This window comes from Mytilus californianus, unplaced genomic scaffold (genome assembly GCF_021869535.1).
Source record: "Mytilus californianus isolate M0D057914Y unplaced genomic scaffold, xbMytCali1.0.p SCAF_1, whole genome shotgun sequence".
NCBI classification, from domain to species: Eukaryota; Metazoa; Mollusca; class Bivalvia; order Mytilida; family Mytilidae; genus Mytilus; species Mytilus californianus.
Genome location: NW_026262581.1, coordinates 126369222 through 126386506, shown reverse-complemented (window position 1 = coordinate 126386506; position 17285 = coordinate 126369222). Strand labels below are relative to the sequence as shown.

General features: G+C 30.0%; 2 protein-coding genes across 6 annotated transcripts in view; one reads left to right on the top strand and one right to left on the bottom strand.

Annotated features, from left to right (window-relative positions):
- LOC127733305 (neurofilament heavy polypeptide-like) overlaps positions 1–7446 on the bottom strand; it is a 33775-nt gene extending 26329 nt beyond the window's left edge. For both annotated transcript variants that reach the window (XM_052242679.1, XM_052242687.1), the window contains exons 1-3: positions 7146–7446; positions 3036–3173; positions 2505–2574 (exon numbers count right to left, since the gene is read on the bottom strand). In XM_052242679.1, the coding sequence (XP_052098639.1) occupies positions 2505–2574; positions 3036–3173; positions 7146–7310 (373 nt within the window). In that variant the 5' untranslated portion in view covers positions 7311–7446. The remainder of the gene's footprint in view (positions 1–2504; positions 2575–3035; positions 3174–7145) is intronic.
- On the top strand, positions 6979–16972 carry LOC127733362 (oxidative stress-responsive serine-rich protein 1-like). Of its 4 annotated transcripts, none has more exons than XM_052242755.1 (4): positions 6979–7040; positions 10698–10810; positions 13358–13417; positions 14330–16972. In XM_052242755.1, the coding sequence occupies exons 2-4, from the start codon at positions 10716–10718 to the stop codon at positions 15021–15023; spliced, it is 849 nt and encodes a 282-aa protein (XP_052098715.1). In that variant the 5' UTR covers positions 6979–7040; positions 10698–10715; the 3' UTR covers positions 15024–16972. The 4 variants fall into 4 exon arrangements, with proteins under 4 accessions (XP_052098715.1, XP_052098694.1, XP_052098701.1 ...); XM_052242734.1 differs by lacking the exon at positions 6979–7040 and adding an exon at positions 7584–7720; XM_052242741.1 differs by lacking the exon at positions 6979–7040 and adding an exon at positions 7607–7651.
- The last annotated feature ends 313 nt before the right edge of the window (positions 16973–17285 follow it).

Genomic DNA, 17285 nt, shown 5'->3' with positions numbered 1-17285 from the left:
AGATCATAACTTTATGATAGTAGATATCTATTTTATGGCTTCACTCACCACCTGACAAGTCGGCAAATACTTTGTACACAAACCGTGTTGACCGATAGTTGTACGCACGACGGTACACATTTTGTACATTATAAAGTTGGCTCATTACGTATAATTGACCATTATACACTTCTCAATACTTATATAATAGTATTATATGTCTCTGATTAAACCATGGCCAAATTATCTTTAATTTTGACATAGTTTATATTGCATGATATTCCGGTTTCAAACTAGTTATCATAGTATCTGTCAACAAGTAATTCAAAGGGGACAGATCACATGACCCAGTTAGTTCACATAGAATACCCAAGATTATTTACAATTAACTGCAATCTATTCTATTTTATAAATAAAATGCATGACTGTACCTTCAAACTGGATATCTATATCCATATGATAATTAATGAATAACAGAAGTGATTTGCAAATTTTATCCATAAGCACATGTTAAATCTATTTATATCTACTTCCTGTCATTTAGGCGGGAAAATAGGGAGACTTAGTTGTTGACATTGAATAGGGTTACTTATAGATCTATAGAACTAGGATAAATTTATAGATTTAGGAATTCTTTTTAAATGGATCATGACAAAAAAAGATTTAGATTTCAGTGCAGTATTAAGTCTGTATCTATGTTTGATTATCACTAAAGACAAGAAAAGTTAATATTTGCATGAAATCTAAGGCAAAATGTTTTGAAATTTATGAAAAATTTCTGTTTATTAAATTTTAAGATAGAAACTGGTTCAAATAATAATACAATATTTATTCTTGTTATTTTTATATCTCCTTATGACAGGAATCCTTTCACAATACAACATCTTTCATTCTAGAAATAAGAAAGTTTTTTAAATTGAACATTTTTGTTCTCTTTTGAATGATATTTTTTTCTTATTTATCATTGATTTTATAAAAGATTTAATAACTTTAAATGTAGATGAATATTTTGTAATGTATCATGTTTTATTTGTTTTCAAAAAATATTAAAGTATACATGTCAAACTGTTTATTGATTTACTTCTTTTTTACCAATAATTTTCAATGTCTACATAACACAGTACCACAGCATTAAACAAAACAGGAGACATAAAAACTACAGTTACTAGAAATATAGCTAAGTGACGCGACGCGACACAACTGATTGTATGAATCATTTCACCAAGCAGTCCACACGCATTACCCTGGTGCTATCCAAAAATCCTGGGGAGAACACTGCATTGTCCATGAAATTACACTTAAATGATTAGTAAAGACATCTGCAAAGGACAGACAATTTAAAATTCTATTAGAGCAAAGAAGTCCTGAGAAATTCAAGAAAAGAAGATAGTATGACTTTTTTACTTGTATAAGTAAAAAATCTAAATGTCTAAGGGACATAACTAAGCCATCAAAATAATTTACCTATACAAGTAAATAAAATAAACTTGTATAAGTATCTAACAAATTTACTTATATATGTATATTATTATTTACTTCTTCAAGTAAACAAAAACAAGTATTCTGTGAGTATCGCATGGCAATATATAGTCCCCTACCGGTTAAAAATTCATTGCATTGGAACAAAATTCTAACTTGATCTATAACTTGTCATGGTGTAAACTATATAACAAATATCAAGTCAATATCTTCAAGCATGACGAAAAAAAGTGTTGAAAACTGATTATTTGAGTAACCGGAACAAAATTCGAACTTGATCTGTAACTTGTCATGATAAAACTATATACCAATTTTCAAATCAATATCTTCAAGCGTGACGAAAAAAATGCGGGAAACTTATTATTTGAGTGAATTTTTTAAGTCCAAGGACCATAACTCTGCACAAAAATCATCAGACCGGAACAAAATTCGAACATGATCTGTAACTTGTCATGATAAAACTATAACCAATTTTCAAATCAATATCTTCAAGCATGACGAAAAAAAGTGCGGAAAACTTATTTGAGTGATTTTTCTAAGTCAAAGGACCATAACTCTGCACAAAATCATCAGACCGGAACAAAATTTGAACTTGATCTGTAACTTGTCATGATAAAACAATAACAAATAACAAGTCAATATCTTCAAGTATGAAGAAAAAAGTGTGGAAAACTGATTTGACGGACTGACAGATGGACCGATGGACGGAGTGCAAACCTAAAGTCCCTTTCGACTTCGTTTGTAGGGGACTAATAACTTGTACAAGTAGTACCCCTGACTGACCTACCTATCAATAAAGTTTGTTTAAAGCAGTTTTTTGAGCCTGTACAAATCCATGCTACTTTTTGTATCTCAGGTATACAATTTTTCTTTAAATAGCTTTCTCATATTACCAGTAATTGTAAGTTGTTGTTGCAATTTGTGATGAAATGGTATTTTCTCAACATTCTTCTTTCTTTCATAAAAATCATAAGGTGTGTGCTCACATCCTCTCATATTAAAAATTCTGCATTCTCATAGTTTTAGTAAATATTGTGAATTATTACCTGTATCATCATGAACAGGTTCATTCTTAATATTTGGCTTTTCTTCCCCAGGCTCCTTCAAAGCTTTCTTCTGCAAAAGAAACATCCAATTATATAAAACTATTTATGTATCAACACTGTTAATACTATGATATTATACTTTATTACAAATAAGCTGCAAAGTACAAATTACTTATTGCAATTTTCCAATATTTCAATATTCATTCAACCATGAAATCAGGGTCAAAGCCTTAATTTGGCTTGGCATCTAATTTTTAAAAGTTCACATCATAACGTACAAGTGTACATGAACCAAGTTTCAAAATGATGTGATCCCAACTTGATGGTAAACCACCTTAGTCAAAAATCTATCATAGGCTGTCTTAATGTTTTACAACCTAATTGAACAATGCACTGATACACACAAGACACTGCTTTCTTACACTACAGGTAAAGGGATATTGATCAATATAATTTATATTTAGGTGCTAGTATATTTACACAATTAGCAAAATTCAGAATTTGTTCTTTTTCAATGATTACATAAAATACCTTTTTAATAGGTTCTTGTTTGGTTGGTTTGACTGGCTTTGGTGTGGTCTGTTTCTTTTGCTTTGGAGAAGATTCAGTCTTGATTGGTTGGGACTCTGGTTCAGTTACAGCATGACCATTGGTCTGACTTTTAGTTTGCTAGAAACAAAAGGAAAAGTTAATAACTTAATTTATATATCATGTATATAGATATATGTATTAACATATTATATAAATTTCTTAATTCTGAAGCTATTGTGTCCCCTGCAAATCCTAAAAATATAATTCATTTCTACTTAAAAAAAATATACATATTATCACCTGGATAGATGCACGCTTGATGAAGCTAGTTTGTCTAGAGAAATATTGCGTTTATTTTTTATCGCATTGTAAATATTTTTAACATTTTAATATTTACATACTAAATAGTGCGTTAAAAATACATTGTTAGCCAATTTATAATTTTATTTGTGTAATTGTATTAATCTTTGTACTGATTAATCCACAGTCAAATAGATATGTATGTTATGTGTTGCTATAATTATAGGCACTTATCATATTTGAAACATACATATGCAAATGATGCCAGTGCATACAAATTACAATGTGTGCATATTGTTCAAATATTTAGAACTGCCTCTTAGACTCTTTGCTAGTTATACTTTATTGCCATTACCTTCTTTTATTTAATTTGATTATATATTTATTTCACAAAAATTAAAACACTTGAATACAAAAAATGTACAGCTGTTTTGCAATTGTTAATCTATATACAATTCTTAAAATTAAACAAGAGGCTGTCAGAGTGACAGCAAACCAGATTTTCCTGCAGAGGTCGAACCCTGAACAGTTGAGCAAGTATGGACACAACATTTAAGTTTAAAACAGCTCTGAATTTGGATTGTGATTGAATATTTGACACAGCATAGGTTTGTGACACATAATAAATGTGGTCAAAGAACTGGAAAATTTGAAATTTGACATTTTCCTATTGTGGTCCAATACCCAAAATCTAAGTACATTGTTAGAATCAGCATATCAAAGAACCCCAAGAATTCAATTTTTGATGAAATCAAACAAAAGTTTAATTTAGGACCCTTTGGACCTCAATATGGTATTATCTAATTAATAATGAAAATAAATACAGGTTTAGATTCAGAATTTCAAAGAACCCTATATATATTCAATTTATGTTGAAATCAAACACAGTATAGTTTTGGACCCTGATTTGGACCAACTTGAAAACTGGGCCCAAAATCAGAAATCTAAATATATGTTTATGAATAGACAAACTAAGCTTAGTTTTTAAAGGAGTTCGCTTCACCAAAAAAATATAAAGCATTCAGAAAATAAGTTTATACAGAATAACAAAACAAACCTACCACAAAATTCTTCAAACAATTTACCAAAGAAAAGAAGAAAAAAAATCTAAAATGTCATTTATCATTAATACAATATCTATTAAAAATCTATAAACTTATCTGTAATTATCTTCAAAATGTCTAATAATGAACAGTAAATTTCAAACTTTATTTATACAGTCCTACAGATCTTATCATCAACACTTAGGAAACAGAAAATTTTCAAATAAATCTGTCACTCCAATTATAATTGTGTGATAAGATATTTACCAGATGCTTTATTATCTGATAACAGGTAAAAATTATTTAAAAACACTTAGTGTAATCAAACTTTATATATATAATTAATAGTTCCCAATATTTTTTCTTTCATTTGTCACAAACTGATATACATGTAGATCTGCAACTTATCTATCAATGTCAACAATTTTATCTACACAAAGTAATGTAATGAAATATATCTTTTAATAAAAACAGATTATTATCTGATGTAAATGATATTTGCAAATCACAATTTCTGTTCAAAGAGAAGTAACTCAATCATATAATAAGTATTACTTTTGGCTACTGAAAAGGGCTACAACTCAACAACGAGAAAAGCTAAATTCGTGAAAATTGAACTTGACCTTCATTTAGTCACAGGAAACAACATACCTAAATTTGAAAAAAATTTTGTCAAAGGGTTTTCATGTTAATGAACAGACACTGTTTGTTCGATTTAGTTTTGCCCACTTTTTAACATACATGTAGGACATTTCTATAAAATGCTTACTATAGAGGAGTTTCTGTCATTTAGCTTAATAAATATTTTATCTACAATGTAAAACACTATGCTGCAGTACTTTTAAGACAATATCTAAAATAGCATATGAGAGAAAAAGGTGTAGTGGTGATATGATACAAGCTTTTAAAATCATAAAAGGATTTGAAGATAAACAATGTACCTCAAACCATGGAAGTAATATTTAAAAGGAATAACAACGACTAATTAGCATGTATTTATGGCATGCAGAGCTCTGTACTAAAGTCATATGATTTTATCCAATTATAGTCTCAGCGGCAAGACCCCTTTGGTTACTATCTGTGATACCGCGGTTGTAAATGGCATCTGGAATTTCTTATCAGTCACGTGATTTTATCGAGTCCGGTAATTATAAATCACCTGTGGGAAATCCCTAGTTTATTAATAACAAAGTGGCGCTGTATCATATAAAACTTCTACCTTCAAAAAGAAATCGAATGATGTAAAAAACTTGAAAAACGGACTAGAATTGTTTAAACTACAACAGTTCAACATGGACAATTATATTTATTTTTGCATATTTTTGCTTTTCACTGTTTGTTTTAAACTGATTTAAAAGTGTTTTCCGGTTAAAAGCGGATCATGAGTAAAACAGGTAATAACGATGAAGCGATCAGGTTTCACATGATGTTGAACAAAATAATGTAGACAAATGTAGACATAGAATATTGTACTGTTAAAATGTGCCAAGTTTATCGAGATTTATAAAAATATTTACTTTCAAGTAATTGATTACATTATTGAAACTGGACAACTAAAATCGGGATGATAAGTTCGTAAACATGTTAAATTTATATGTTTTAAAAAAGTGTTTACAATTGAATACTAATATTAATGTAGCACGTTACAGCAAAAAGAAAATCAACCAAACAAAATGAGCTTGACGCTATCTGTCTAACCGCAAATCTATTTTATATGAATTAGTTTATGTACAAATTAAAGAATAGTAACGTTTAAAATTGTGAATATGTAAATTGCCTGGTATACACGAACGACTTGGATTTGTTCGTATTTAATAAAAGGGGTCGAAACATATTTTTTGTACAATCTTTCAGAAATGGCTTCTTAATTAACTGGTTTTAGATATTAAAATTGAAAATGATCCACCCTTTTTCTTAAATTCCATATGTGATAACTGTCGGCCTAAACTATTAAGATCGAAAAAGACATAAATAGGGAAAATAGACTAAATCAACATTGAACGACTGACTCTATTCGGTAGCGTACAGCAGCGGAATGTAACGAGTGAACTATTCGGGTTACTTCGAACGTATATACGACAACAACCGGTCTATTCGTAAAATTCCAGGAACACGAAAATGACCGAAAAGTGTCAGTGATTTGATCTATCACATGCCGTTCGTCAATTAGCATGCCATATATTAAACCAATTAACGAGTTATCGAAAGATGGGCGGTAACGCAGATGAAACCTTTGAAGTGACGACGTTGTTATTCCTTTCAATAATACTTCCATGCTCAAACAATGTTTTTTATTGTTATCACTATCATTATCAAGACAAATGTTGTATTTTCTAGAAGCCTAGATGCGACACATTTCCTTTCAAACAATTTCCATAATGCATGATTATGATAAACAATTGGAATAATTTAAAAGTTGAAGTAATTGCTTTAAAAACCATTGAAGTATTTAAAATTAATATAGACCGCCATTGGGAGTATCAATGTGACTGATATGGACACAAATAAGTTCATTTCTATATTTTTAATTGTTGCAAAATATTGCATCAGACCATGCAAGATTGATGTCTGTAATAGTTTCTAAAAGTTAACCAAAATATGGTGGACTTAAAGGGATAGAATCTTTTCCTACAAGTCCAACAATCATACAGGTATCCTACAGGTAAAGTATAACCATATCCCTATTTGTGTGTACAAAGGGAGAGTGTTATCCAACAAGACACACAAATATATGCTTACCAAAAAGTGCAATTAATTTCAAGAATACCTTATGCTTCTTTGATTTCTTTTTCTTGCTGTCATCTTCCAGGTAACTAAAGCTTGGTGGCTGAGCTGGTGACTTGAACCCAAAAGCAAACACCAGAAAAGCACATAAAAGAACGCCTACAACAGGAAAAGCAACATTTGGCGATACTATCTCGAGTAACTCCATTGTGCTAATAAGAAATAAATTACTGTTTGGTCAAATTAAAGCTTAAATATGGTTAATCTGTGAAACTTATGGCACTTTTCTTCATCTGTAACACGTATCATGGGTTCATGCTGACGTCGCTTGTGTTTAACGTCATCAATATCTGCTGTAGATTAAATTAAAATAACTTTAAATTTTATAAAAAACAATAAACATAAAAAAAAATGTATTTAACACATTTAATATCAAAATATAAAAATGCATTATATTTTTCCGTTAGTTATAGAATTTGTTTATAAACATGCTTATGACGTAAACATTTGGAGCAATATGGCGACGATGGAAATTTCCTTATCATGTTTGTAGGTTGAAACGGAAATAATGTAAAAATACCAGTGGAAGTAATTCTAAACTAAATCGCGTTGGGTTGGGTAAGCGTATTTTAAACTTTTAACATCATGTTAAAAAATGAGCATGTCGCCGCAATGGATAAATTTGACAACTTATGGGGTCCTAAAAAAAGTAAACAAACCAAAGTCAAATCGACAAATGTGAATCACTGAATGTGATGAAATTGTCATAGAAATATTAATGAATCATTGTACCTTCATACCCACGAAGTTTCCCAAATTTCGGACAATTAATAAGCTATAAACGTAACAGCGCGGATGACAGTTTATTTCAGTGAATATTAACCTGTAAGAAAAACGGAATTTTATAGAATAATACAGACTTTTTTGTTGAGGGGTCAAAGATATTCACAAATGTACATGTATGTTAACAGTTCTATTGTTACAATCCTTATTATCCATGCCTAACTGTCTCTAATTCTAAACTAAATCTATAGTGTTTTGCTACAAATAAGTTTTTTTTTTATTATTTCAAAATAAAAGTGATATTTTAAAAACGTAAACAGGTTTCCTTTAGTGTTTTAGTAATTATTTTGAAGAAATGAATAATGAATAAAAAATTGTCATGTTGATCAAGACAAAGCTCATTTATATAAGACTTGTGAAAGAAAGGCGGATGATACCAAATGGCTATTAAACTCGTCACAATAACATTGCTACGAGAACAACAAATTTGTTGGCTGTTCTCTTTATCTGCTACTGTTTGGGGGCAAGAAAGCGTTGTTCCACTGGGACAATTATCTTTCATATTTCTCCTTTAAAATTTTCATTGTTTTTACTCATACCAAGCTAACTACATGTACATAAAGTATTTATATCAAAGCTCAACTCAATATTTTATTTTACGTCTCACCTTATGCATACAATTACACAAAGCTAGTTATATTTAATATAACAATCATGATTTTCAAACACAGAACAGTAATACCATATTTGGCTTTGTAAATGCCAATTAACAGTAATAATACATAATCAACATTTAATAATTAATCATCAAATCACCCCCAAAAAAATTTTTCATTAAAAAATTCTCGCATTTGTATTCATGAAAATATAAATATTTTGATTTATACATCTAAAAACATCTAATTATTCTACCGGTAATTAAATAGAAATAGTATGGGAACGGACCCAGGGTGCGAACATGTGGGGGGTGAACATGTAGGGTGTGAACGGACTGGATACCAAAAGAGATTGGTTTGCAAATATTGAGAGAAATCCCTGAACTTGAGATAGGTGTATTCAGTATCCTTATATCCTTTGTCATCTTAATTATGCCCCAGCTGTAGCGGAGGGGGCATTAAGTTTTACCCTTGTCCATCCGTACGTCCATACATCCGTACATCCCGAAATTGGTTTCCGTTCTCTAACTTTAGTTTGCCTCAACCAAATGTTATGAAACTTATACACAATGCTTATTTTCACAAAACACAGATCAAGTTTGAATTTTAGTGGCGTCACTTTTACCATTCTAGAGTTATGCCCCTTTACAAATTGAAAATATTGCTGAATTTTTCGCATCTGTTCTCTTACAAGTTTGCATCAACCAAATTTTATGAAACTTATACACAATGCTTATTACCACAGAACTCAGATCAAGTACTAATTTTGTAGCATCACTTTTACCGTTCTTGAGTTATGTCCCTTTATAACGTATGCAAGCTGCGGCATCATCTGTGTCCCATGGAAACATTCCCCATTTGATTTATTTTATTAAAAAAATAATAGGAAAAATGTAAAATCACTTACAGTTTAGATTGCTATTCTCGAATCTTTAGCCTCTGATGATTAGGTAACAAGTGATACATGTATTGGCACCTGGTTAAATTTTGGAATCAAATGATGGTTATTTCTGCACTTCTTAGAGGTGTTATTGTTTAATTTATCATACCTTTTTCAATCATTTAAGATTTAAAGTATTATAACTACAATGCAGTTATTGAATCTAATAATTCTTATGATAATTAAGCAATTTCAACAGAATTTCTTTGTTTTCATTAGCTACAATAACTCATATATGTGTTCCGTATTATTGTAGTTATTAAATGATTTTAAGATGTTTCAGCCACTAGAATTCTTCAGTTTTTCTGTTATCTTTACAACCTACTGTACATGGTAAACAAGTGACTTTTCACAATGCATTTAGATGTTATATGTGTATTGTGAAAAGTGAACTTAAATATATTTATGTAATACATGTGATCATTAAGTGTATCTGTAAAGATAAAAACCTAAAAAGAAAGAAAGACAGTTAATTAACCAACAATCAGGCTATATTTGAGTATTTTTAAAGTAGGAATACCTTAACATTTAATATCTTATTCTAAACAGCTAAACTTTTCGAAGACAAGATAATATAGAAAAGAAAATCATGTTAAAAAGAGCAAAATACAACCAAATATATATATGTATATATTAATATTTTGTGCAGTTTTATCAAGTTTATAAGTATATGGAAAATGCATACTAATTTTCGTTTTGTTGTATTGTCATGATTGCTGGATTTATTTATCATTATGCCCTGCCTGTAATACAGTAGAGGGTATAATGGTTTCTGTCTGTCCTGTAGCAGGCTAAACTTTTGTTTTAAGGTAGTTATTAAACCATGAAATTGTGGTCACTTCAAATTCAAATTTAGCTATCAATGATTTGAACCTTTTAAAATGTATGCCAAATTTAGTGTTTCAACCCAGATTTCATAGTTAAAAGTTTTGGTTTAAGGTAAAATGTAGTTTACCATTTAGTTGGTGGTCACATCAACTTGAAACTTAGTACAAATGTTCAGTATGATGCGACTTTGAAAATATGTACCAAGATAGGGTTTTGACCAGGAATTTGTGGTTCATTGTCACTGAATATGGAAATGCGATACATGTAGTGCTAATGGGGCATGGTGTCCTATGGACACATGCTATTTTTGATATTTACTCTAAATCTCCTTTTATTTGTGTTTGTACTATTTGAAGAATGAATTATTATATTAATTTTTTTTTTTCAGGGCCTTATTTTTTAGGACATGGGAGGTGAAAAACAATCCCTTGAAAAAAGCAACAGTAGTTTACGTTTGAATTCAGCATTTAAACGCTTGAAAGTGGACCCTCATATGAAAAGGTACTTAATTAAACACGTAATGAAACTTTCTGAATTCTGTAAATCCAGAAATTCCTGCATTCATTAATGATTTATTATATGGGCTGTTGAACAATGGACAAACATGCAAGATTAATTATTTTGATTTCAGGAAATGCTGCAAACGATGCTATTGCAATTTTAAGATGCAATTTTATATTTTTGAAAAATGTATCATTTTGCAATTTTCACAAATAAAAAAATCACAAAAATTTTGAATTACAGTACATGTCTCTCTAATAAATTTTGTATCCCAAGACTCATACAACATGACAAAGCATGAAAAAGTTTATTTAGGCTAATAACTGGCAAAATGAAAAGGTAAAACTACATCAGATATATGAAATTGAGAATGGAAATGGGGAATGTGTCAAAGAGACAACAACCCGACCATAGAGCAGATAACAGCCGAAGGGCACCAATGGGTCTTCAATGCAGCGAGAAACTCCCGCACCCGGAGGCGTCCTTCAGCTGTCCCCTAAACAAATATGTATACTAGTTCAGTGATAATGGACGTCATACTAAACTCCAAATTATTCACAAGAAACTAAAATTAAAAATGATACAATATATATACTAGTGAAAGAAATGAATTATTTGAAAAGTCTTTAAGAACTGTCATAGTCTTTATTTGATTTTTAAACACATTATAAAAGGAAAGTTCTGAGTAGGTTTTATGAATCCACCCCTTACTTGTACAAACTTCCATTCCAGTCAGTAATGTTTCTGGTAAGCCCCTCTTATAACGAATGCTGACATCAAACCTGTACATTATCATTTATATATGATGTGATATATGTTTCTGGAGGAAGATCATTAAACCATTATCAAAGTCTGACAAAGAGAATTGAATACACTGTATTAGTACTATTACCAATAAAAAGTTGAAAAATATTGTTTATACCAATACAAAATGAATTCTCACTACACAGAAAAGGTGAATTACATGTATCAGCTGGAGACGATATACATTTGTCGACGGGAAAGTTATAGAAAGATTAAAAGAAAATGAAAAATATATGTTTAAGCCAGGGTTGAGATATTTGATGAACAAATTATAACATATTTTTTTTTATTTTTACCTAAGTATTCTATATTCTGTCAATTTATATAATATAACCCATACGTAATTTCTCGGGACAATATTGTTGCGGAGATACGATTGCAGTGGAATAAAATTCGACATAAAGTTCGACAGTTTGGGACTTGGAGTTCGACGACAATGTTATACCAATAGCATTATATCCATAATCAATTTGGCTATTCACAAAAACGAATATTCTCTAAACTATGTTTAATATTTACAAACTGTTCACATTATTTAAACACACAATTTCAATGTTTCTCCTTCGAATAACAAAATCATACTAATTAGAAATGCCACAGTCTAGATAATAAATTCCTAATTTTACGCTGCTATTAAACATTGTTAAATCTTAACCATAAAAGCAATAAAAGTAATTTATCAACACACTGCGATGCAGACTATGATTTAAACTCTCCTTGACCTCATTAATGATATAAATAAAATTTAAGGAAACCGTTAACTTAGACAATTAATTCTCCCGAGGTTGTAAGTTCATGTCAACTTGTTGCAGACGATTAATCTTATCAAAAATCAAAACATTTGGTGATAAAGTTTGTAAAAGTTACTTGCAATTAAAAATAGTGTATAAACGATATCTACTCTATTCAGTAATACTAATTCAAAAATTATAATTATTCTAACAGAAATAAACTAAACTAAAAAATAATATTGCCTTCTCGCCAAATATAAAGTACAATTTGACTTTCTAGAAACACACTTTGAAAACAGAAATCTGATTTTAAAATAGCACAATCTAATACAAATTATTTCCCTTGTTTGGAATTATACTGGTATAAATAGTAGTTCACTGCAGTGCAGTTCTACTTCCCGACAAGGGAAATAACCTTCAAATTATTATTTTGGAATATAATTCATGATACTTGCAATGAGTCTCTGAAAAGGGATTTATGAAAAAGCATATATTTTGAGTCCTTTATTTCTCTTACAACAGGCACAAATAAGTTTGAAGAGAAAATGTGAAACACCATTAATACCAAGTTTTTAGTGTCCTTTAGTACAAACAGGAATGGATTATATATTGTTCATCGTTTAGATTAGATTCAAATAGTCTAGACATGTAGATTTTTGCTACCCGACTCATAAGGCCTTTGTTTTTTATAGGCCTCAACTATTAACCTGATTACAATGAAACTCTCAAGGAATCTTGAGTACTTATTGGTGTTGTGCACCCTGATATTTTTATTTTTTTATCTGAAATATTTTTTTGGATTTCATATATCAAGTATTGTCTCCAGAGCATTGTACTTTGACATATCTGTACAATTTTCTAGTTATAAATATGCGAACTGAGAAGATTGAAATGAAAATAACACAATATAATTGCAAAATATAAACTTGCATGCATCATCATCAAAAAGTTGAACATTGGCATCTTGGTTGCTTTTATAAAGTTATGTTTACTATAAATCTTCTTTTTTTAGAGAAGACATGGCAGCAAAAAGAGAGGAGGCATTTCAGTCAGTAGCGGAATTATGGAGAACGTAAGGATATAAATATAATACCTGTGTGCCTAGGGCAAACTTTTGAATTCCACTCTGAAAGAACTTTTATTCTTGGGTTCTAATTTTTACAATCAAAACAATACATTAGTAATATCCCAAAAATATATATACTGTATACTGTATTGTATGTGACCTTTTGTGTAGTGTCTTAGACCAAGAAAAAAAATTGATCTGTACATGATCCAATGTTATTTGCACAAACAATAAAAATATTTGAACCCACCAACAGAAGAACTTTTAGGTGTTATAACATCTAAACATAGTAATTAAAAGTAACATTCGGTTTCATGGTAAAAAAGGATAAACAAACAATAAATCCCTTGAATTGATTGAGTACGAGATTAGCTCTGCTTTTCATTGCAGCATCATTTTTTGAACCCTAAACATATATCTTTGATGTTTCAAAGCACCATTCTTCTTTAGTTTATTTGGCCCAAAAGGCCAGTGTGAGGTTTTCCCATCACTTGGCATGTGTCATTGTCCTTTATCTTTTACAAAAATCTATTCCTTGGAAACTAGTGGGCCAAATTTAACCAAACTTAGCCAGAATCATCATTGGGGTATTTAGTTAAAAAAAAAATGGTCTGATGACCCAGCATGCCAACCAACATGGCCTACATGACTAAAAATAGAACATAGGGTTAAAATGCAAGTTTTGTCTATTGTCTTGAAAACCGCTATAGATTGAGGCAATCTGTCAAGAGCAAAAATATTCAGAATGTTGAGATAAACCTACTATCCATTTACATGAAAATTGTCAAGCGTCTTATAGGAGTTATTGATAAATGAGTTTTACCAAATTTGTCATTGTTTCTTTTAGCAGAAGTCAATACTGAGTCAGATTGGTTTGCTTTTTAACAAAATATTTATAAGCTGTTTATTGTATTACAGGGATAAAGAAGATAGAAAGACTGATAAAGGAAAAATGATGAAACATAAAAAGTCAACATCCAGAACAGAACCATATCCTCAGGATATTACGCTTCCTATGCAGAGATTAACATTGTCTGCAAAATGTAAGAAACACCAGTGTAGTTGTTCAAAAGATAAACCAGAATCAGTCAATAAGTTTAATTATGCAAAAGTAACCAAGTCTCCAAGACAAATTATCAGGGAATCAAAGTTAAAAATACATCACTCAGAGAAAGATCGTAGCCAGGTTATTAGAGCAGCAAGGTTAAAACTTCATAAATTGGATAAAGGAATAGAAACTCCCCGATTTTACCAAGATCTCTCAAAGCATACTAAATCTTTAGCACAGGCTAGTCCTTATAAAAATGATGCAATATTTGGGTCTGTTGCAAGCAAACAGACTGTCAAAGATTTTGCCAGCATTTCATGTGCATCTGATGAAGGTTCATCTAATCAATTAACAGTCGGTCATTATAGTGGGCATAGACATTACAAGCATTGTGGTTCAAAAACATCTGGGGCTGAATCCTATTCATGTGACAGTGACCCAGTCAGTTGTTCTCAGCAGGCTAGACTTGATGATATGAGCGTAAATGAACTGGCAGGTTATTTTGACGACTTTGTTTATATACCTAAAAAGATGTCCACAATGGCTGAAATGATGTATACATGATATCAAGCAATGTGTATTGCTGAAACTATGTTCACATGGCAACCAATATGTTTATCATAGTATAATTATACAAGATTTTATGTTTGTTAATTCAAGTGTGTATAAACAGCTGATTTTACTGCCATTTTATTTTGCATTTTGTTCTTTTTGTAAGTAGCATTCGAGAAATGTTTTGTATTTTTGTCAGTTCATTTTGAATATACACTATATCCTTTTTGTCATTTTTAAAAAGATTTCTTTAAATGTTCATTTAAATCTTATTTCAGTTGTTAATTATTCTTGCCATACAAAATGTTCCTTGCAGATTAAAAAAACAATAAAAAAAATCCTGATAATTTAATGTGTATTTCTCAATAAAATGAACTTTTTATAAGTTGTGATTTAAATTTCACACTGAATTTTCCATTGGGTAATTTTGCCATTTTTGTACATGATATATGTCTGTTGTCAATTGTACTGCATAGAAAGATTAAATTTAGGCAATAGACCATGATTCTGTTTCAAAATGCAGTCCAAGACAATATAAAGGGGTCCTGTCATCTAATTTAGTTTGGTGTAAAAATACAAATTTGTCTGATTTGTCCATGTTTGTTCCTGGTTACTTTGACAAATCCTTTTCAATGTTAGTAGTTTTTTCTATATTTCAATATTATAAATGATATTAAAGTACCAAAATACTAATGATTTAAGTGTTTAAAGGGGCATTAGCTGTCAAGTTCATGTTCACCGATTTGACTCAAATTCTCATATTTGATTTATAACATACTAAAACGTATATCCAAATTACAAAAAGTCTAAAATAAACAATTAACAATACAAGGATTTGATAATAATATGTCAACATTTCGTGTGTATTTTTGTCTAGACGTCATCTAATTAACCAACGAGATGACCTCCGAGGACTGCCGACGGTCATATAACCTGATATAAACATAATATAGATTTAAACAGATAGTGACCACGTGCAATTGGATTTTTCTTAGTCTGTTTGATTTCATATTTTAGGTTAAAAAGTATGTTTATCATCGTTGTTACCTGTATATGAATGATTTTTTTGTGGATCGAATCAGTCAACCAAATGATTCATCCTTGTTTCACTTTCAATGTTGACATTCTTTTCCTTTTAATAGCTGAATGCATGTGTAACCCATGTCCAGCTAAGGGGTTAAATTGAAGGTTACATGAATACGGATTCAATGAGGTCGAATTATTCACTTGCAAGTGAACAATTCATCAGCGATGTTTCTTAGCTTATTTTGACAAAATTGAACCAAATTGGCTGCTTAAATCGAATTATTATTTCACTATTTTACTTTCATTTATTGTTGAACAAAAAAAATAATATTTTGATTTTTTTTCATATCTCGTAGCTAATGCCCCTTTGAAAACTGCTTAAAGCAAATGAGAGTGTGAAAAAATTATACTTGTAAATGTTAAAGATACTGAATCAAGACCTCTGAAAGATATTTGGACAGACTAGTTGGAGCAGTGGATGGATTATTAGTTTGTTACATAGAAAACTTTAATATTTTTCCTCTTAAATGTACTCTTATCTGACAATTTTGTACACCTAATACATGAATATTTTGCCTTAAGGTATTAGAAAAAAAAAGCATTCAGCCAGTATATTGAATAATTTGTTTCAAAAGTCTATTATACCTATGTTTATTCAGTCACTATAAACTAATTTTAAGATTTTCACCTAAACATCATTATGAGATTTGACTAAATTATAAATACCGGTAAAAGTTTTGTGACTTTGGTTAAAATGAAAAATTATTTTTACTTCATTGATTTTGGCTAAAATGGTGATGTAGTTTATTTTAGTAGTGCTTGTTTCGGTTACCTTACATTGAGGGCAATTTGATGTATCATACACTGTATATATATTATCATAATCATGTTCAAAATTCTATTTATTGGAAAATAAAGTTACAAAAAAAACATTATTGTATCTGTATTAGTGCATGAAATCCAGAATTCCTATGAAATGATCTCAGCTTTTCATATGTTTCACTTTAATTACACATTAAATTTGAAGCAATATTTTCATATCTAGCACTTTTATAAGATACACTCCTTCATTCTGTCACATTTCAATCAGTCTATTATCAGAATTTTGACATAAGATATAGGATAATGAGAGTAGTACAAATGGATTCAGAAAGGAGATTTTCTATATATTTAAAAGTCTCCATACAGGTGTTCCAGCAGGTGTTGAATTGTGCAGAAAATATAGAATTTATCCTTTTTTAAGTAGTA

Coding starts and splice junctions, on each gene's coding strand:
- LOC127733362 (XM_052242755.1), top strand. CDS start 10,716: ATGGGAGGTGAAAAACAATCCCTTGAAAAAAGCAACAGTAGTTTACGT. Junction 10,811..13,357: donor GTGGACCCTCATATGAAAAG/GTACTTAATTAA, acceptor TTCTTTTTTTAG/AGAAGACATGGCAGCAAAAA. Junction 13,418..14,329: donor GTAGCGGAATTATGGAGAAC/GTAAGGATATAA, acceptor ATTGTATTACAG/GGATAAAGAAGATAGAAAGA.